The sequence below is a fragment of the Eptatretus burgeri genome, chromosome 18, assembly GCF_056783735.1.
Source record: "Eptatretus burgeri isolate ZD-2024b chromosome 18, Ebu_testis_v1, whole genome shotgun sequence".
Lineage (NCBI taxonomy): Eukaryota > Metazoa > Chordata > Myxini > Myxiniformes > Myxinidae > Eptatretus > Eptatretus burgeri.
In genome coordinates this window covers 34,573,552-34,595,343 of record NC_140978.1, presented here as the reverse complement: position 1 = coordinate 34,595,343, position 21,792 = coordinate 34,573,552, and the positions used below count along the sequence as shown (strand labels likewise).

Genomic DNA, 21,792 nt, shown 5'->3' with positions numbered 1-21,792 from the left:
TAACGTTCCCAAGAGCACAGGTAGCTCCATCATTAGGAAATGGAAACAATATGGAACTACCCACACTCTTCCTAAAGCTGGCTGTCCGACCAAACTGAGCAACTAGACAAGAAGGACCTTGGTCAGGGAGGTGACCGAGAACCCAATGACTACTCTGACAGAACTACAGAATTCCTTGGCTGAGATTGGAAAAATCTGCCGGAATGGCAACAGTCTCTTGAGCACTTCACAAATCTCGGCTTTACAGGAGAGTGGCCAGACTGAAGCCATTTCTGAGAAAAAGGTGCATTACAGCACACCTGGAGTTTGCAAAAAGGCACGAGAAAGAATCTGTGAGCATGAGGCAAAATATGCTGTGGTCTGATGAGATGGAAATGAAACTCTTTGGCCTGAATGCAAAGTGCTACGTCAAGCAGAAACTAAGCACAGCTCATCACCCCTCTAACACCATTCCCACTGGGAAGCATGGTGGTGGCAGCATCATGCTATGGGGATGCTTTTCAGTGGCAAGGACTGGGAGACTTGAATAATAGAGGGAACAATGAATGGAGCCAAATACAGGCAAATCCTTGAGGAGAACCTGCTTCAGAGTGCAAAGACATTAGACTGCGGTGAAGATCAACGTTCCAACAGGACAATGACCCCAAGAATAGAGCCAAAGCAACACTTGAGAATATCTGCAAGGAACAATGGGAGAAAATCCCCAAATCTAGATGTGCAAAGCTGATACAGACATATCCAAGAAGACTCAAAGCTGTAATCACTGCCAAAGGAGGAGGAGATTGGGACCACTCTCTGTGCAGAACGTTGGTGCTGCCGAAGCAGTATCCTTGGCTGTTGGGCACAATCCTGGATGGGTCGCCAGTCCGACACGGTATGTCAGCAAGCTGGCACTCATTTTGCCGACCTCGGAAGGATGACAGGCCGAGTTAACCCCACCTGGTATTGATTCAACAGCTGAGTGGGATTTGAACTCAGGACCCTCGGATCCAAAGCCCGCCACCCTCACAATTTATCCAACATCAGGCATATAATACTGCCAAAGGCGCTTCTACAAAGTATTGATTCAGTGGGTTGAATACTTATTGATGCAAAACATTTCAGTTTTTTTATTTTTAATTAATTTGTAAAAATTTCTAAAAACATGTTTTCACTTTGCCAATGTGGGGTATTTTGTGTAGATCAGTGACAAAAAAATGTAAATTTAGCCCGTTTTAAATTCAGGCTGTAACAACAAAATTTGACAAAAGTCAAGAGGTGTGAATACTTTCTGAAGATATTGTACAATCAGAGCGTTTTGTTCAATTTCGGTACTGTTGCCATTCTTGGATAGTATTTTAATGCCCCCCTGCCCCAAGTAACCCTGAGAATATTCAATGGGGTTGAGTTTTAATACCCTCGCACACACTCTGGGCTGATTCTTAACACAGATAACAGTGCATGGTTGACTCAACAAACACTGCATTTATGATTGACTGTTCACCAGACCAGATAAGTCCACTGTAGTCATCCAGAGGACTGCTATCTTATGTCGAGCAGACCAGACCTGCTGCAGTAACAGCTCACTTGCTTCTTCAAGGTCATTATGAGTAAGTTTGGTATTTACTGACAATGTCTTAGTGACATGGTCATTCTATGGAAACCAATTCACTTTCCAGAAGCTTATAATCTCTGTCCTCAGTATTACAGTCTGCTGCTGGATTTGAGCCGACAACTTCTAAGATGCCAGTCTACTGTAGTGTCATCAATATTTGGCCCTCACCCTACCAAAACCCACCGAAGATTCTGCATAATTCTTGCTGAGCAGAGTTTAAGAGTTTACATGGACTGAAAAGATCAAAGTGGCAAGCTCGTTTTGAGTTTTATAATCCAGTTTTTATTCTTTACTGAATACGATCTAACTATAAACTGCCATCCTGGTGCCTCATAAGCAGGAAATGCATTCATGAATCCCTTTGCAGATTGTTAATGTCAACCGAACTTGATACCAGTACGTCTACATGCCGCTCGTTTAACACAAAATTGTGCGCAATATAGATTAACATTATTTCATACGCACCCTGTGGCTGCAGGTAGCATCATTTCTGGGAATGCGGCTGTACCGCTGATGACCTTTCAAACCTCTCTCCTTCCTCAAAAACCTGATGGTGCCTTGTCAAGTTTCTCTCGAAAGTATAAATACCCCCTGTTTCCAGTAAGCTGGTACTCATTTTGCCGACCTCGAAAGGATGACAGGCTGAATCAAACCACCTGGTGTTATTTAACGGCTGACAGGGGCTCAAACTAAACACCATGCCACCTTAACCGGTAGCCAACACTAGACTTCTCATTATAGATGCCATTGGGGTATTTTACAAGAAATAGACCATTGTGTGCCAGTTAGTTGCCTGCTTGCCCGTGGCGTTATTCGTTGCTGGCTGTCACATCCTCTGTTTGATCAGAATTTGGTGATTGATTCTGAAAAGATCCTGGCTTTATGGTTGGCAACAGCAAGCTCACCTAAGTCTCTTCACATGGAGGTTGAGTCATTGAGTATGACCTTTGGGAGAGTTGCATCATCTAGTTTAACACAAACCTATATGTGCATGTTTTCCCCTAACATTCCCCAAGTATTTTATTCAGAGTCCAAAGCTCCGAGAGCAGCGAAACAATGAAGGTGAGAAGCCAACACACTGACAATGCAACAGAGAGGACCATTCAGCCAGAGGACAGAGGACAGAGAAACAGGAAATATGTGTACACTCTAAGCCATTTAAATATGGATAAGATCTCTGCTCATTGTAATGGCTGAATGTCAGACACTTATCACCAAAAATCATCCTCCATGATATTGGACAATAGGCTTGATGTCCCCTCCTACAAGGACAGCATGCTCCACAATGCCGTTATTGCTTCACGGAGTGTCACAAGTTCTAAAAGCGATTTAATAACTGGCACACTGCACTGTTTACATTATCTTCCAAATCATGGAGTGAGGAGATGTTGAGTAAACCATGAGAAATGTATCAAACAGTTTTCAGGTAGTCTGTGTGAGGACAATATGGTAACAATAGAAGTTGATGAATCTGAAAGTGTTTTTTTTATTTTTTTTATTTTTTGGATACGTTGTCAAGGCTCGTATGTGTGCTAACACACAACGCACAGCAAGGGGGGCATGAGACGAGGGGTGGGAGTGGGAAGAACAAAACAGTGGGGAACAGAGACGTTAAAAAAATCTGTGGAAGGGAGAGGGATGGGGCAGGAAACATGGGGGAATACAAGATGAACATTACAGGGACTTTCGGGAAGGAAAGCAGGGAATTTGAAGGAGGTGGGCTTGGGGTAGATTAACTGGGGTAGAAAAGATCAAGGATTTGGATGGGGGGATGATAAGAGGTGGTGGTGAACAGCTGTTTTGAAGGCCTGGAGGGAAGAATGGGATTGAATAGAGTGATGGAGTTTTTTTCCAAAGGTGGGGAAAAAGAGGAACGAAAGAGTGAAGTTGCGCAGTGATTCATGATTTTGGTAGTTTTACCAGAAGGGGGTTGTTGGCTGACCTTGAGTGCCCTGCAGAAATGTGGTGGGGACAAATCGCAGAGAGAACAGGGGGGGGCAAGATTGGAGAGGAGACGGTAGAAGACAGAAAGACCACAGACCTGCCTGCGGTGAGAGAGTGAGAGGCCCAAGGACTCAGCCTCATCGCGCGAGATGCCAATGATCCGAAATGCCTTGGTTTCCACAGCGTGAAGCCGAGAAATGTGGAAGTCAGGAGCACCAGCCCAGAAGGGAGAGCAGGACTCCATCAGGCTGCGAATGAAAGCTTTGTAAGTGGTCAGGAGCTCAGGTGGGCCAAGGAAAGACTGCACGACGGAGGATTCCCAGTCAGCGACTGGCTTTAGAGGCCAGGTTTGAAATGTGGCTTTCCCAGGCAGATCTTTCATGGCAGATCGTGAGACCCAGAAGCTTGAACCAAGCACACAATTTTGATGAAACTTGGCCACATGCTTCATAACTGATGCCTAACGAAGGTGTATTGACCACATCAAAATCTGCGCTCATTAACATGTTGAAATCGTCCCGAAAACGCGAAAAAAAAATTATTGCCCTAACTGACAAGGGGCATTTCATCAGCAGCATAGCCATGCCTTCAGTCAAAAACATCACGTGTAACCATGTATCGCTGTAATCAGCATCGAGAGGGCTTCCATTCAACCAATCACGTGACCAGATTCTGCGCATGAACAAAATTTCGATATCTTATGATGTCATTGACTGTTGCTGCTTATCCAGGTGAGCTTCAAGACACATGGTCCTATTTTTAGCTCACCTGGAAGATAGTTCCGGGGAGCGTATGGGATGGCACGTCGTCCGTCCATCCACATATACTTACAACTTCTTCTCGGAAACTACACATGAAATTCTGATGAAACTTGACCACAACTTTCATCACCCATGATGTACTAAAGTTTGTTCACGGCATAAAAAAATCACGTTCTGAGGGGGTTTACAGAGGGTGTTTACAGGGGGTTGCCCCCCAAAAGAGGTATTTGCTTTCTTCTCAGAAACTATACACACAATTCCGATGAAACTTGATTCCAACCTTCATCACCCATGACGTACCAAAGTTTGTTCATGACATTATAAAAATCGGGGTCGAAGGTGGTGTAAGGGGAGGTTACCCCCAAAATATGTATTTGCTTTCTTCTCCAAAACTACACAAACAATTTCAATGAAACTTGACCACAACCGTCATCACCTAAGAGGTACAAAAATTTGTTTACGCCATTAAAAAAAATCGAGATCTAAGATGGTCTTCAGAGGGGTCGACCCCCAAAAGAGGTATTTGCTTTCTTCTCTGAAACTACACACACAATTCCGAGGAAACTGGATGACCACCCTCATGACCCATGATGGACCAAAGATTGTGCACACCATTAAAAATAATTGGGGTGCAAAGTATTCTATGGGGGGGGGGGTGGGGTTTCCTCTCAAAATACTTTCTTCTCCATTACATATTTTGTGGTTCATCGATGCTTACCCTCAACACTGGTTGTCTTATCCAGCCGCTACCAGGTGACTGCCCAGGGGTATTGCTCCTATGTTTTAATTTTTTTCATGTAATGTCAAGGCTTGTGGAAGAAGTAGAACATCAAGCACAACATGAATAGAACAGAAGGAACACCAACAGCAGGGTACAACAAAGGTACACTTCGGGAGGAAATGAGAGCAAGGCGAGAGGGAGGAGGATACAGAGTGTGAACAAGTTGGATATAAATTCAGTCAGAAAAACGAAAAAGATGGTGAGGTTGAGGGGAGAAAACACAGAAACCTGGAAGGAACGGTTGGCATTGGGAGGGTTAATGAGGGTAGAAACGATCATGAGTGTGAATTGGGGATGACCTGAGGAGGCGGTTAACAGCTATCTTGAAGCCTTGGAAGGAACTATTTTGTTTAATTTCCTTCCTCAGCACCTCAAGGTGCTAAATTACTGCTTAAATATTCTTGACACGTCACATTGATGTTTATCTGTCCTCAGGCACAGCGAACAAACTCTTACTGGGACTCTTCACCATTGAGATGATCTTCAAAATGTACAGCCTTGGACTACAGGCCTACTTTGTGTCACTGTTCAATCGCTTCGACTGCTTCGTTGTGTTCGGGGGCATCTTGGAGACCATTCTTGTGGAGTTGCAGGTCATGTTCCCGCTGGGAATCTCAGTTCTCCGCTGTGTCCGACTTCTTCGCATCTTCAAGGTCACCAAGTGAGGCAAACCTCTCACAGGTTGACAAGTTAGTTCTTTGTGAGATCAAAGCTGCTCAATGTTACTTAAACTCGCAGAAGATAAATCTAATGATTTATATTGTGAGAAGATTGCATGTATTGTGGGAGAGGTCAGCAAAGACACAAGGGGTCATACCATTGCTGAGATAAAAAGACTATGCTTAATTTCAACTACAAAAAACCTTCTTGGTGTCCTGCTTAACGATGAACCTAATTAACATGTTTTTTTTTCTGGGGATACCGTTCCGCCCAAGGTACTGGGCAGCTCTGAGCAACCTGGTGGCTTCTCTGCTGAACTCTATGCGCTCCATTGCCTCCCTGCTACTCCTTCTCTTTCTTTTCATCATCATATTCTCACTCCTCGGAATGCAGCTTTTTGGCGGGAAGTTCAACTTTGATGAGACGCAAACCAAGCGAAGCACTTTTGACACTTTTCCGCAGGCTCTGCTCACCGTGTTTCAGGTGGGGGAAGTCATTCCATAATTCCTGCTTTCTATTGTCTCCTCTTCCTGCCTCACAAGTTTCTCCACCCACCCTAGAAATTCCATCTTGTTTATTCATAAATTTATCGACTGTAATTGATGGTCTAATGCTTATGAAGGAGATTATACATATAATTACATGCCGGACTAGGATATAAGGACTCTTACTTGAATTGTAAGGTCATTAGTAGACGATGGACAATTTAAAATAGTATATTGGATTTTAACTGGGAATCCCGGCGCCACGAGATACTTCTTATAGCCATGCCTGGACACCCGGTACATTTGAGGAAAGATGCAAGCAGCAATCTGGAGTCGTAATGAAATTCCGATTGGATAGGGATCTGCTAGATTGCGATGGTTCAGTCAGTACAATGACCTTTTAAATGAGGGAACTGACCTTTTTACCAAGCTTTGAACTTCACCCATCATTCATGAACACATGTATCAAAAATCTTTGTTACCTCCACCACCAAAGGTAGATAGATGGAGGTTATATTTTCACCCTTGTCTGTCTAGTCCAGGGGTCTCCAACCTTTTTGGGCGGAGGGCCACAAAACCGAAGTGGTGAGGGGCGGAGGGCCGCACCCCAAAAAATGGATGCTAAAGTCCGAAAAAAAAAAATATATATATATATATATATAATTAATATGTGGAAATTTAAACAAAAATTAGTGCTGAATATATTTTTCTTGCCAACGAATATGATACATGAATAATCGTGTTAAAAACACATGTGTCTAATATGAATCAAAATCATAATAAAAATTACAGAATGCTTTGATCATTGACCCTGAGAAATTGGCAGTATCGCGGGCCGCATTGTAATGTAAACTTAATATGGCACCGCGGGCCGCATAAATCCGTCTCAGGGGCCGCAGGTTGGAGACCCCTGGTCTAGTCTGTCTGTCTGTCTTTCTGTCTTTCTGTCTGTCTGTCAGCAAGATATCTCAAAAGGTTATTTACAGATTTGGATTAAACTTGGTGGACAGGTTGAGTGTATGACGAGACCAAGTTCATTAGATTTTGCTGAAGATCCGGATTTTCATGCAGATACGAGAATGTTTTTTTTTTATAAGTGATTTTTCACCCTTGAGAGATGGGGCTAAAAACGATAAATAGCAGGATATTTCAAAAAGTTGTGAATGGATTATGACAACACTCTCTGGATGAGTTGAGGAGGTGACAATAACAAGCCAATGAGATTTTGGTTCAGGTCCGGATGCAGATTCGGCCTATAGGTGAGATACAAAACGTAAACTGTTCAGCCTGTCGTGGGTATGCGCTCTACTGAGTGCCATTCTTGTAATATATATATATATATATATATATATATATATATATATATATATATATATATATATATATATATATATATATATATATATATATATATATAACGGTCCCTGCCATAATTTCCCATTCATTTTCTCTTTTATTGAGTCTGTTTATAGTTCTCACAGGCCACTTTTATAGATGCACATGCAAAAGGCTTGAGAGGCCTGTGAGAGCAGTTATCCATCGTAAAAAAGGAAAGTGAAAAGATGATATAAAATGAGCAATGAGATTGAAACGGAGCACGAGTCTCGGAGCCTGTTGATGAGAATCCAAGCGAAGCGTACACTCTCAGATTACACCTGCTGCATGTGGAATGGAAGGCCTTTCCATTGCCCGGAGGTTTGATAAGCGAGGATTAACGGTTGCCATGTCTTATGAATGTGAGAGAGCTTGCTCGCTTTCCAACAAATAAATTTATATTCCAAAGGAACCAGCTGAGAGAGTCGGTGAAGCAAGAAGAGATGAATTAAAAACTTTCATTTTTGTGCAGACCCGCTGTCGGACGGAAAAATAAAAGGAATGATTATTATCGAACAATCGTAATACAAAAGCCTGGTGTTGGCTTAGTGGTTAGGGTGGTGGCTTGGGATCCCAGGGTCCTGAGTTCAAGCCCCGTTGTCTGCTGAATTAACACCAGGGGGTTGACTCAGCCTGTCATCCTTCTGAGGTCGGCGAAATGAGTACCAGTGTACTGGTCCCGGTGTATGTCCCGGTTAGAATAGGTGTATCATATCCCTGTGTGTCGTAAGAGGCGACCAGGGTTGGCGTCAGGAAGGGCATCCGGCCATAAAACATTGCCTCAAGAAAAAGCCTAACCCCTGCACAGCAGGGAAAAATGGCTGTAAAAAAAAAAAATCGTAATACAAGGAAATTTTAGGCACCAACGTGGGATGTCTCGTGTTGCATTACACTTAGATGTCCTGTGTCCGCATTCTAATGTTCAGCGAGGCATGCAATGGCAAAATCTCTTGTGTGTTCCATTCCTCGAGCCATGTTTGTTACCACCTCTTTTCCTGTTAAGGGAAATAATATTTGGAATTTAATGCCGATTACATTTTTGGCCTCGCTTATCTCATTAAATGTATCAGCATGGTATATGTAGCCTTGGAATGGGCCCAATGGCACACTCTTATGAAAGTTAGTGTGGTCCATATGTCACCTCTATAAGGAACGTAGATGTCACCACAGGATGATAGTTGTGTTCGTCAAATCAACTTCAGTTATGGATCTAACTCGGAATCAAAATACTAACAATTGGTATTCAGAATGAAATCAAAATCCAATGATCCAAAGAGTAATTGGGATCATGGGAAGTATAACAACCTGCAAAGTTGAGGTTCTTCTGCTCACTGTTTGTGCGTGTCGCATATCTCGCTTGAGCAGCACAAGTGATGAGGTTCTTCCACAGATCCTTACAGGTGAAGACTGGAATGCAGTGATGTATGACGGAATCATGGCGTACGGGGGTCCTTCATCTTCTGGAATGTTTGTGTGCATTTATTTTATCATCCTTTTCATCTGTGGAAACTGTATCCTTGCCAGGCCGTGAGCGATAGCAAGGTGGATTATTATGGGATTTTGTATAATGCTCGACAAATGCTGCACACAATCGATGCACATTATCCATGAATAATCTATATGACATCCTATGTTTTGAGAGTTATGTTGAACGGATGAACTTTTGTCAAGTGGAGATGCAATCAAGTTGATGTCAGTAGGGATGGAGGAGCCACCCACACCCTCATCTCCCCCACCCTGAATATTTTATCTCAGTGTTTCTCAAATGGTGGGTCGTGACTCCCAAGGGGGTTGCGTGTGGGTTTCTGCTGGGGTTGTGAACTGTCTGCGCTAAATAGTTACGCAAGTCCGAGTGATGTTCTCAATGAATTACCGATGTGAACCTGCATTCACAAGCCTAGTAGTGATCAAAACTAAAGACAGAACCGGGCTGATCAATGTCGTGAGCGAGCTACGATGTTCACCGGGTAAGACTAGTCCCCGAATTGACATGTGTGCAAGGAAATAAAAATAAAAATGGCACAAATTCCAGCCTCGGTACTCCTGTCGTCTGGGTTGGAATTAATGGGTCCAGCCCAGTTTTCTGCTCCTGGATTTTAAAAATAAGCCCCTTGAATAAACCCAGTATTTTCCCCAGTAAAATGTTTTTTTTTGACCCTTGTAGGGATAACAGGGGGTCACAGTGACCAAATACCAGGACGGATGGGTCGTCTGATAAATCCGGCTGAGAAACACTGGTCTTGCTCGATATGCTCCCTCAGCCCTCTGACTCTCCCCAGCTCTTCCTCTGGGATAGGCACTTTCTTTCAACAAACCCCTCTTGGTTAAAATCCCCAAATGCAGGCTTTCTGAACACCTGTGCTTCATCATTCCTCTTTTTCCCTGAAGTGGAACTCCCTTCCTGAGAAGGTTACCTTCAAACTTTTCTCTCCAGATCTTCAAGGAGGTGGTGCACCATCATCTCTTGTCGTCTTCCATCCATTTCCTCAATCTTTTCTACCCCATTTATCTGACCTAACCCAAACTATCTTAATTGCAGGCTATGATGACTGTGATCTCTCTCTCTCTCTCTCTCTCTCTCTCTCTCTCTCTCTCTCTCTCTCTCTCTCTCTCTCTCTCTCTCTCTCTCTCTCTCTCTCTCTCTCTCTCTCTCTCTCTCTCTCTCTCTCTCTCTCTCTCTCTCTCTCTCTCTCTCTCTCTCTCTCTCTCTCTCTCTCTCTCTCTCTCTCTCTTTCTCTTTCTCTTTCTCTTTCTCTTTCTCTTTCTCTTTCTCTTTCTCTTTCTCTTTCTCTTTCTCTTTCTCTTTCTCTTTCTCTTTCTCTTTCTCTTTCTCTTTCTCTTTTCTTTTTCTTTTTCTTTTTCTTTTTCTTTTTCTTTTTCTTTTTCTTTTTCTTTTTCTTTTTCTTTTTCTTTTTCTTTTTCTTTTTCTTTTTCTTTTTCTTTTTCTTTTTCTTTTTCTTTTCTTTTTCTTTTTCTTTTTCTTTTTCTTTTTCTTTTTCTTTTTCTTTTTCTTTTTCTTTTTCTTTTTCTTTTTCTTTTTCTTTTTCTTTTTCTTTTTCTTTTTCTTTTTCCTGTTTGTTCATTCTATTGCTTGTTGTGGACAACTCTGTCCCCACTGCCCCATTGTCAGTTTGTTGCCCTTTCACCCTTCATCACTTCAGTTTTCCATGAGCCTCGATCTTGTATACAGAAAAATGGAGAGGTTCAATTATGGGGTGGAGGGAGGATGGAGATGGGATGAGAACGCAACAAAAGGAAATCTTGTAAAGGCTGAAATAATAAATTAATAAATTTGCATAATTATTTCTCGCCATTGGTGAACCCGCTGGAAACACGCGAGTTTGCCTTGAGTTCTTTCAGACATTCTGTTGAATGTGTTCCTGGCCATTGCTGTGGACAACCTGGCTGACGCCGAGAGCCTTAACTCTGCGCAAAAGGAAGCCGAAGAGGAGAAGGAACGGAAGAAAATTGCCAGGTGCAGCTAATGCAGAGATGGTTAAGTACTCTGAGGAATTATATGATGATTTATGCCAACTCGATCCAAATTGGTAGAGCGATACCTATCATTGTCAACCATATCCTATACTGTGTGGGTACGGTAATTGGCTGAACGAGCTATCTCGTTAGGATATAACTTTCTGCCCTGCGGTTAGAGAGGATCCCATGGTCGTATTTGCTCAAGTCAGAACTACTATTTGGTTTGAAAGGTGTACAAATATCCGAGTATTCATTTGCAAATGGTCACTGGCTTTGACACCAATCCAAATTTTTATTACAGACCCTAGGCATGAAAAAGCTACACATATAGAACAAACAGTTTAAAATGGAGCACCTGTCTGCCATTAGAATATTTCAATTCCATCAGACGTGGCAATAAATGCGAATTGTTGCTCCCAGCTTGCCGGCGCGATGGCACAAGATGCCATTTTCATTTTTGCCTACTTCATCTCTACCCCTGTTTAGAATCCCATGCGAACACAGGCAACTTGCTGGTAATTGACAATGCGCAGTGAAAATCTATTGTATATTTAACGTGAACATTTTTCTTTTGTTTTGTTTAGGCTCAAGGTGGATGTCAATGACCTTCAAAATGACAGAGAAAAGGTTGAAAATGGCAACAGAGCTTGTCAGGACATTGTCAAGGTGCCATTGGTGTTTTCATCGTGTTTGTTTTGTTCTCTTCAACAACACAAGGGCATTGTCTTTAGAGGGTTCTTAAAGCTCAGAGGGATGTAAAGCGGAATCCCTCTCGAAGAAACCTTCATGACATGGAGGACGTGAGAGCACCTCATAGCAATTACTGTTAAGGCTTTATTACCAATTGCACAACCTCATTAAATCTCATAATAAACTCAATTAAAATTGGAAATGATATTTCTGGAATATCCAAGGTGTCTTCGATGTTCCACCATCAACAAACTTGGTGTGTCTCCATGATACAGATTATCAATATGCACCAATTAATCAGTCGATAGTTTGAGGGAAATGTTATGGAAACTTAATCTCTTCACTTTGGTGGTTCATCTTCTGAAAAACATTGCCACAACCATCTATAAGTGTCTGATTATATAAATTACTGGCAAATACAACCTGTCGCTTGGCTGACAGGTCAATGAAGTGGAGGAAGGGGTGGGAGAAGGAGGGAGGGAGAGGGAGAGAGGAGGCAGGTGTAGGGTGAGAGGGGTAAGGAGAGGCAGAGAGGATGAGGGAAGGCGAATTAGAGGGGAGGTGGGGAGAGCGACACCTCACCAAACGTCGCTATTCACTGCTGGAGGGATGGGAGAGAGAGAGAGAGAGAGAGAGAGAGAGAGAGAGAGAGAGAGAGAGAGAGAGAGAGAGAGAGAGAGAGAGAGAGAGAGAGAGAGAGAGAGAGAGAGAGAGAGAGAGAGAAAAAAAAAAAAAAAATAATAATAATAATAATGTGGGACAGAGTGAGAGAAAAGGGTCAGGGAGAGCAAGAAAAAAAAAAAGAGACAGGTGAGGGTTGGAGGTGGGGTTCGCAAAGAGAATGATATGTGACGCTTTATGACCGAACACGAAAAAAAAAAACTCATGTCAGAACAGCTGTACACACAGCGACACAACAGAGTTTGTAAAGTAATCCGCTGCCACATCTGTAAAAACTAATATTCCAATCACTGAAAACATTGAAATACTGCTCACGTATGACCGAATGATCAGGCGGGAACATCAAAAACAAAACATTGTGACCAGATATCTACTTAGGTGCATGAAAAATGAGAAGAACGCATTGTAAATTGAGGTGTTAATACCGGTGATTTTTGACTAACGATGCAGAAATGAAGAAAATAACCAAATACTAAGATCTCACGAATGAAGTGAAAATATCATGGAAGCTGAAGAATGCCAAAGTTGTACCAGTGATGAAGAAGAACCTGACAGAGATATTAAAAACCATCCCTGGGAATATCACGACAAAAGAATGGCAGTTGGAAGCCGTCCAGGGCTCAGTAACAATCCTGAAGAGAGCCCTCGGAACAAAACTTTGAAAACAGAAAACTTCACAGCTTGGCCCGTGGATCGTGACCCCTTACCGAAATGAAGGTGGATACTTTGAGCTCACCCACGGAGGTCTTCATTCCACATTCTGAAACCCCATGTGTCGACGTGCACGCACGCACGCACGCACGCACATTGCCGTTTATTAGTATGGATTTATATTAATATTTTGTACTGTTAGCAAATCGCCCAAAACGGAAACAGCAAACTGCGTATGTAATTGCTGAAAAAGGACCCCCCCTTGTGGACTGTGCCCTAATGGAATGCAAAAGCAGATTATGAAGCAGGGCATTTCACTCGATGAATTTACACTTTCTGCACATTCTATAATCTTTTCTTCACGCAATATCATAGTCCGAACAGTAGAAAAAGTTACATTTAATGCTTTGCTTAAATAAATAAACTCAGTTATAAAAATCGCTAATTTGTTTAAAATTTTGCTGAATTTTGTTCAACACTTATTTTGTTCACCAGATCCGATTCTCAAATCTGACATACTTTCGATTATATACTTTAATTAGTCCGTGAGAGTCGATCGTGTTTCCACATCAAGGTAAGATTGAATAGGCCGAACAAAATGGTGGCTGAAGATGCCAGCAAGTACAGAGGGCACCATCTTTGTAAGGAAAATTTTGTTTTTTTTTGTGATGAGCACCCCTTAAATTCAAAAGGGATGTTTTAATTAACCCAAACACCCAATTTTCAGTCTTTCACTTCCTTGGAGTTTTCTTCGTATGCATGCAAAGTTTCAGGCTGCTTGGTTTTATGGTTTTTTAGTTATGGAGGAGACACACTGACACACACACACACACACACACACACACACACACACACACACACACACACACACACACACACACACACACACACACACACACACACACACTGCCTTTTATTAGTATAGATGTGCGGAAAAAAAACATGTGCCCGTGCAAAAAGCCACGTCGACTATCATATCCTTGTGACGTTTCCATATGGGCTTTCTTGCATACTTCCATCTTGTCAAGGCTGGGAAACAAAGTCCAGGACAAAAAACTATTTTATCACCTGCAAAATCGAAGATTCGCCTACAGGTCACAATATTAAACCGATCTTCATGAAACTTCACCACATGGTAGACTTCATCATAAAGGAAAATTCCTATTGTTTTTGAGGTCAAAAGGTCAACATAGGCCAAAGGTTAACAACTAAGGTGGTATTTCTAAAATCCACAATTTTCATTCGATTGACTTGAAATTTCAAGAGGATATATATTTCAGGTCAATTAGTTCAACCGCCAATTATTTTGGAGGTCCACTTCGGCCAAAAGGTCAACAAAGGACAAATTTCTAAAATTGTCAATTTTTATCTGATTTACTTGAAAGTTAAAGAGGAGTTGCATATTTGGTCATCAAATTCAACCACCAATTATTTTTGAGGTCAAATTTGGTTTATGGATTTTGCAAGTGTCGTGCTCTGCATGACTTCTTCTTCTTCTTCTTCTTCTTCTTGTTTGTCTGTTTGTCTGTTAGCCTACAGGTCACAATTCTAAACTGATCGTCATGAAACTTCACCAAATTGTCGCGGTAGTCTCAATTGAGAAGTCTATTGATTTTGAGGTCAAAGGTCATCTTGAGGTCAAATTTCTAAAATCATTTTTCTTCTAATTGACTTGAAATTTGAACAACATTTGCATATTGCATCACTGGAATGGGAAACCTACTGTTTTTGAGGTCAAAGGTCAACTCAAGGTCAAACTTTTTTGCCTGAAATCATCAATTTCAATCTGAAAAATAATCAATTTTCATCTTATTGACCTGAGCTTTTATTATGATTGTCAATTTTAATCCTTAGGAAATGGACAATTTGATGTATCCATGGCAACCTTTGGAAAGGGAGATGGATTTTGCAAGTATCGTGCCCTGCACGACGTCTTTTTCTTGTTCATTTATTGGTTCATAGCTTCATTCTGGTTATCTCAGCAAATGAGAACAATGAATAATCTCCCTTGAATACAATGAAAGGCATCTCGAGGTAGTCTGAATTCGAGATTTTGGGTGGTAGAAACAGTACGAAGTACAGCTAATGCTTGTAATCGCCCTCCGGCATGATCTCGTCACTGATTACAAACGTTGAGCCTTTGAGCCACGATGGTTGGAATCGTCAACATTGATCGATGCATGCTAACCACTAGGGGAAGCAAGGTGATGCTGGCATTTCTGACATTGACCCTTCATCCGAGTCTCTTTTGCTCTGAGGGGGGGTTTTTGACTGGAATGTCATCTTCTCCTCACTTCCCACGGAGGTGAGCATACTGTGATAAACGTTCTAATGATTGCGTCCATTGCCCTACCTGTCTGGCATTGCAGAACGATGCTGACTTTTATGACTTCAAAACTAGTTTTCCATTCGATTTTGATGCATAGTTTTATGGCTTTTTGGCCAAGTCAAAAATAACTTCCACATCACGGATAAGTTTTTCCAATCTTCATTCACCTCAAAGGAATTAATTACCCCAAGTGTGAAGCAAAAAGTAGAGTTCAGCAATTGCTTCACTCTGTCTATCTGTCTGTCGACAGATATCAGTCTGTGATTGAGGAAATACATAACAGTACTTAATTTCAATTGACTTTTATATTTTGAATATTGTAGACAACGAATCAGAACATGAACCTCCTGTTTAGAATTTGGCAAAGTGTACGGAATCTCATCGCGGTCGCAAATGCACACAAAGGAAAAAAAGTCATATTTTTACTCTACCTTACTGTCTGCAGTCAAGCAAAATCGAAAATCATTCCGAACAGGAAACTTACTGTGTTTAAGGATGTCATAAAGGACACAAACAACAGGTTATGAAGAACTAATGTAACGTGATAAATAAGGTGATGTAAAAGACACTGCATCAACAGCGGTGACCTTATGAAAAAGTTTTTGTTTTTCCTTCAACCTTTAAAATCTTTATTTCAATTCAATTTAATTATATCCTTGAACACTGCAGAACACAAATCCCCTTCTTGTCACTTCCACGAACCCTCAGTTCAGCTGTACTTGGAGAAAAGATTACGCCATTTTACGCCATCTTGATCAATCAAATTTTCCACTTGCATTCTCAGCATTGGGGAATATCGAGATGAAGACAAAATATCGACTCGTAGGCAATATAGATTGTGCTCAAATGCAAAGCAAGAGTATAAAATACCCTTCCCATGTCCATTTTCTCAAGACTGTGTGGGGAAAGGTGTACTATTCACTCTCTAGTTTGTTCAATTATTGTTGACCTTTTTATTTATTCTTTTGTTTCCATTATTTGAGACTATCAATTCATTGTAAATCATAATTTATTGCTTATTTCAGTTTATATTGCTTCCATTTAAGAAGAAGGATTAAGAAGGATTGCACTGGAGATGGTTTAGCGTAAAGTGACTAGATTGATGCCTGGGCGTTAGCGAAACTAAGCTATAAGGAGTGACTGAAGGAGACAGGACTTCATACATGAGAAAGGACATGATTGTGAGGAGATCTGATATAGTTGTTTCAGATAATGAAGGTTTTAGAAAAAATAAGTATAGAATAGTTTTTCAGCAGAATGCACAGTGTAAGGACCAGGGCCACAGACTTAGAGTAAAGAAGAGGAGTTAGTATGGTAGGAAGTGGTTAAGTGGTTAATGTGTGGCGGCATCATTTTGCCTTCGATTTTATAAAATGTAAATATGCTTGAGCTCTGTTTTATTGCGGGATTTCCGATCCTGGGTTTCCCAGAAGAAGTACGAGTGTGTTGAACTGTGGCGGTTTGCAGAAAGCGAACTGACTCGGAATCCGAATTTCTCGGACGTCTTTTCTTCCATGATAACAATGCATGGAATAGTCTCTCTGAAAATGTAGTGGCAGCAGAAACAGGAGATAGCCTTAAACTGGTATTGTATAGGTACCTTGAAGCATTGGAGATAAAGGGGTACATGGATATTTGCAGAACTAGTTGGTACCTTGGGTATGGATGGGTCATTGTGTTGACATGTGTAATGATTGTGAGGTCTATGAGAGGGTCTCCTCAAAAGGTGAATGTGGTGTTGGTATTCATTCATTTATCACCCTACAACCATCCGCATCCCTAACAAATACAACAAAATATAAAATATATCCTCGTGATATCTCTGTGCTTGCCCCACTGCAATCCAACCATTATACTTAAATTTGGCAAATGGTAAGGATTGGGTTAGGACTGTAGATGATGATTAAATTAATAGAGTGCAGATAAACCACATGCATGATGTACCAATTGACCCCCTTCTTTGTTCAAGTTTCCTTGTATTGTTTGACCGAGAGTTGTGATTTTTTTTCAGAGGAAAGACCTGAAAGTCCGACGTAAGCGCTGACCTGTGTTCAATAGAATAACTCACTCTGGGCAGATAAACACAGAACAGGTCACCCATTAAACCTTCAAACCAAGTCTGAAAAAGTTGTAATATATTCCTTGGTGCAGATTTCCATTCCAGACCACAACAAAGAAGCTGAGAAATCCAGAGAGGACTCAACTGTAGAAGGTAATACTTAATACCGGTACTTCACTTGCTTGCTCACTGGGGTTCAAAAAGTCTTCTCCAAATGGAACATCATTTGTTTCTCTTTCTTTTCCTTTCAAAGAAAACTCTGATGTTGAAGATAGAAAGGAAGATGATGAAAAAGAGGATGAAGACCTGGATGAACCATCCGGTCCAAGACCTCGAAGGCTGTCTGACCTCAACCTAAAGGAGAAGGTTGTGCCGATTCCACAAGGCAGTGCATTCTTCATCTTCAGCACAACCAATCCGTATGTTCTTCCTTTATAATTCATCGATAACCTTCTCAGTATATTATTATTTTTTTTGCAGGAACTCAAGTATTGGTTTGAAATGCTCCTATCAGGGCCTCATTGTTGACATGACATAACTGCTTTTCCATATTGCCTCCCAGATTAAGAGTCTTCTGTCACACAGTGATCCATCATCACATCTTCACCAACTTCATTTTGGCAATGATTATGCTAAGCAGTGTCTCCCTAGCAGCTGAGGACCCTGTTCGTAGCAACACTTCCTTCCGCAACATGGTGAGTCAGACACACTCAGACGTCGCCATCTTTAAAAAGTGTACACACACACACACACACACACACACACACACACACACACACACACACACACACACACACACACACACACACACACACACACACACACACGAGATGTAAGGATGGTGTCACATGATGATTTATTGTGACCATCCCTCCCTTGCTTACATACTTTTTGGAATGCCATCAATTCCTAAATGCTCTTCCATTAAAAAGAAATGTTTTCATTACTTGTTGCTAAACTTTAAAATGAATTGTATTTGCATGCTGGAGAATTTTATTTTGATTATATGATGAAATATTTTGTCATTAAAACTGCCGGTTGAACATGAACGGAGGAACATGAAGGATGTGAAGACTGGACATTCATCAGACTTGAAGTAGAAAGACTTGAAAATGGTTTTCTGTTGTAGCCTTGTCATACCGCACGTAATATATTCCACTGTTTATCACACCCGTGTAGATGTGATTGGTCCTCAGCCAATTGTCACCACTGGCCCGCCCCAACAAGGCTGAGTGACGGAAATTTTCTCGCTCACCCCTCTTAGTCCCTCATTGCCCGACACATAGGTATGCAGCGATACTTACTTTGTGGAATCCTTTCAGATGATGAAAAAGCCTGGTATTGGCATGACTGTTATGTGGCTGGCTTAAGATTTGAGGGGCTTGAGTTCAAGCCCCCTGATGGGTTGTTGAATTCGCACCTTGTGGGGTTGACTCAGCCTGTAATCCTTCTGAAGTCGGTGCAATGAGCACCAGTGTACTGGTAACAGGGGCATTGCACCAGCGGCACAGTCACGCCATCAGCCAATGATCCTACTCACAGCCTTGTGCTGCACACGAAGGAGGAGGAGATGATGAAAAATTCGAGTAGTCAAGGACCCTTCCACTGTAAAATGCAATACATTCATGTATAATCCATGCACTCTCTCTCTCTCTATCGAGTGCAGCCCGTGGCTGCTGGTTGCATCATTGGTTGGGACGCGGCTATGCCGCTGAAGCAGCGTCCCCCTTACCAGTACACTGGTGCTCATTTTGCCGACCTCGGAAGGATGACAGGCTGAGTCAACCTCCTGGTGTATTTTAATTCATCGGTCAACGGGGCTTGAACTCAGGACCCTAGGATCCCAAGCCACCACCCTAACCACTAAGCCAACATCAGGCTTATCCATGCACTGAGCTTAAACCAATTTTGAGTTCAGCTCTCTGAACAGAGAATAAGAAGGAAAAGAGGAATTACAAATGACCTGTTTTGGATCTATCGGTTTTGCAGCTCAGCTATGCTCTGCAAGAGCTTCATGAGTGTTGTTGGATGTGAATTCCTCCACAGACAACTGGTAGCTACTTTACAGGTATATAAGTTTGTATCTTGGTCGATCTTTTTGGAGGATTTGTATTGTATTAAACATATGGAGTGTCTGTGCCATCCCTACACAGGAAGTCCTACTGACTTCCTGATAGGAAAATTGCACTTTTGCTGTGCAGTGTCACTCATAAAGGTTAACTTTGCTCACTTAAGATGCACTCTCATCGATTGGTAATTAGGTACAAGTTAAACCATATTATTACTTGATGTTTTTTTTTAACCTGGTTGTTCTTTGCAGGTTTTAGGTTATGCAGACTTTGTATTCACTGGAATTTTTACATTTGAGATTATACTGAAGGTGAGTCTTTACTCCAGAAATAGCATGTGATTGATTGTTTGTGCACCAACTACCATTGTGTTCAGGTAAATAAACGATGATAACGATAATATTTGCTCATCATTCATTTTCAATGTAGTCCTTCATTGTAACACTTAGTAACCATGAGATGTTTACATGGACAAGACTTTCCAGTCTTCCTTTTTGCCTAACTTGTTTTTTTTCACTCTTCCTTCTTTGCAGCTTAAGTCTTTTAATTACGCGTGTAATCTGATCCGACTAAAATGTGTGCATGGTGCAGTGACAGTGAGTGACGGTGTCGATATGCAAGATTAGTGATGGGTACTGCATCAAGATTACGTTCATAACAGATGTTAAGCTGACTATCTAATTTGTGGGGCGGCTATTATAAAGGTTCCCACGGTGTCTTTCTCCAGTTTAAGCACTTAGGCCATTACTCTGGATACATTCCAAATTCACTGTGTGAATGAGGGTGGCCCTCACACTTTTTTTGAACTATAACCACCCAGGCAGCTCTTTGATGGATGGTAAGTCCCAAACTGGTGGACAGATCAGATTGTTTTCCTTTCTTATTTCTAAGCCTTCATATAGTTGCAGAGAACATGCAGCCAGAGCCGAACTTTCAGGTAGTCTAATATCTACCACCCTTGTCTCATTGTATATATTCATCTCTCGCACCTGGTCGAGAGCCTGCAAATTTCACACCCCTCTGTTTCGGCTCTGCCGTTTGACTCCCATCAAAACATTCTTGTGGAACCACCCACTGTTCTCCCACGACTGGTTATGTGACAACGGTACGGCCTTATTTCAGGATCATCACAATGGTTTCCATTTCAGCTCTTGGTGTGGAAAAGCTGGTCAATGTAAGTGTTCCATAGCTTCATCATGCCAAATTGTTTTGCAACCAAGGAGCTAAATTGGAATCCACCGATTTAATCTGATGGATGTGCTCGGCTTATGTGGGAGTGTTTTCTGGCCTCCTCCACTCACGAGGCTCCCTGGCTGAGAGAATCTGGTGAGCAGGATCAACACCTAGGAAAACAAGCCACGTGACCATACAGCCGCAGCTGACACTCACGGATTATACAGGCAACAAATCTCATCTGAGTCTCTCTCAGCAACTACTCATTGGACAAAAAGTCTGACCAGCGATAGCCAAGGATTCTCTGAAGACTTGGCACTGAAAGAGTTCAGTCTCTGTCTCAGATTCCTGGTCAGAGTCCAAGTCTCACATCCATAGCGCAAGGCTGGAAGCACCAAGGACTTGAAGACTCAGACTTTCATCCTCCTGCATAGGTACCAACAGCATCACACCCCATAATCCAGTGAATGCATGACTCTCCAGGCTCGAACCAGATGTCTATTCACCTCCGGCTCACAACCTGTGGAGACATGAACATCACTGCCAAGGAAAGTGAATCTCTCCATGACCTCAACATCCTCACTACAAAGAAGTACAGACAGATAGCAGCATCCAAGATGTCATTGAAAGCCTGGGTCTTAGTTTTGACCAGGAAACCCAAAAACCCAGTGGCTCTGACTCCTCCTTCAGCACCCCGGGGGCCCCAAAAAGGATATCCAGAGTCTCCGCAAGGAAGAGTGCATCATCTGCGAAATCAAGGTCAGAGATCTTGACACTTCCAAACGATGCACCGCAGCTTGATCTCTCCAACATCCTCCCCAGAATCCAGTCCATACAAGCAGTGAAAGGTGTTGCGGTAGGCCTCTTAAAAGTAGGCCAGCAGTACACAGCCCTGAAAAACAGAAGTAACAACTGGAAATAAGTCAGAGATGGTACCACCACATTTCACAGCACTCTCAGTACCAGAGTATAGTTCAGACATCAGATCGATCAGTTTTGGTGGCACCCCACGAAGACCGAGAATCCTCCAGAGGACATCCCGATTCACTGAATCAAACGCTTTG

At 42.0% G+C, this 21,792-nt stretch overlaps 1 protein-coding gene across 1 annotated transcript in view; it reads left to right on the top strand.

Annotated features, from left to right (window-relative positions):
* Positions 1 to 21,792, top strand: part of LOC147008864 (voltage-dependent L-type calcium channel subunit alpha-1D-like) — a 355,309-nt gene that overhangs the window by 192,552 nt on the left and 140,965 nt on the right. The window contains exons 14-22 of the mRNA XM_085864488.1: positions 5,516 to 5,741; positions 6,016 to 6,223; positions 8,990 to 9,110; positions 10,960 to 11,074; positions 11,661 to 11,742; positions 17,579 to 17,639; positions 17,740 to 17,905; positions 18,049 to 18,181; positions 19,807 to 19,866. Of these exons, the coding sequence (XP_085720614.1) occupies positions 5,516 to 5,741; positions 6,016 to 6,223; positions 8,990 to 9,110; positions 10,960 to 11,074; positions 11,661 to 11,742; positions 17,579 to 17,639; positions 17,740 to 17,905; positions 18,049 to 18,181; positions 19,807 to 19,866 (1,172 nt within the window). The remainder of the gene's footprint in view (positions 1 to 5,515; positions 5,742 to 6,015; positions 6,224 to 8,989; positions 9,111 to 10,959; positions 11,075 to 11,660; positions 11,743 to 17,578; positions 17,640 to 17,739; positions 17,906 to 18,048; positions 18,182 to 19,806; positions 19,867 to 21,792) is intronic.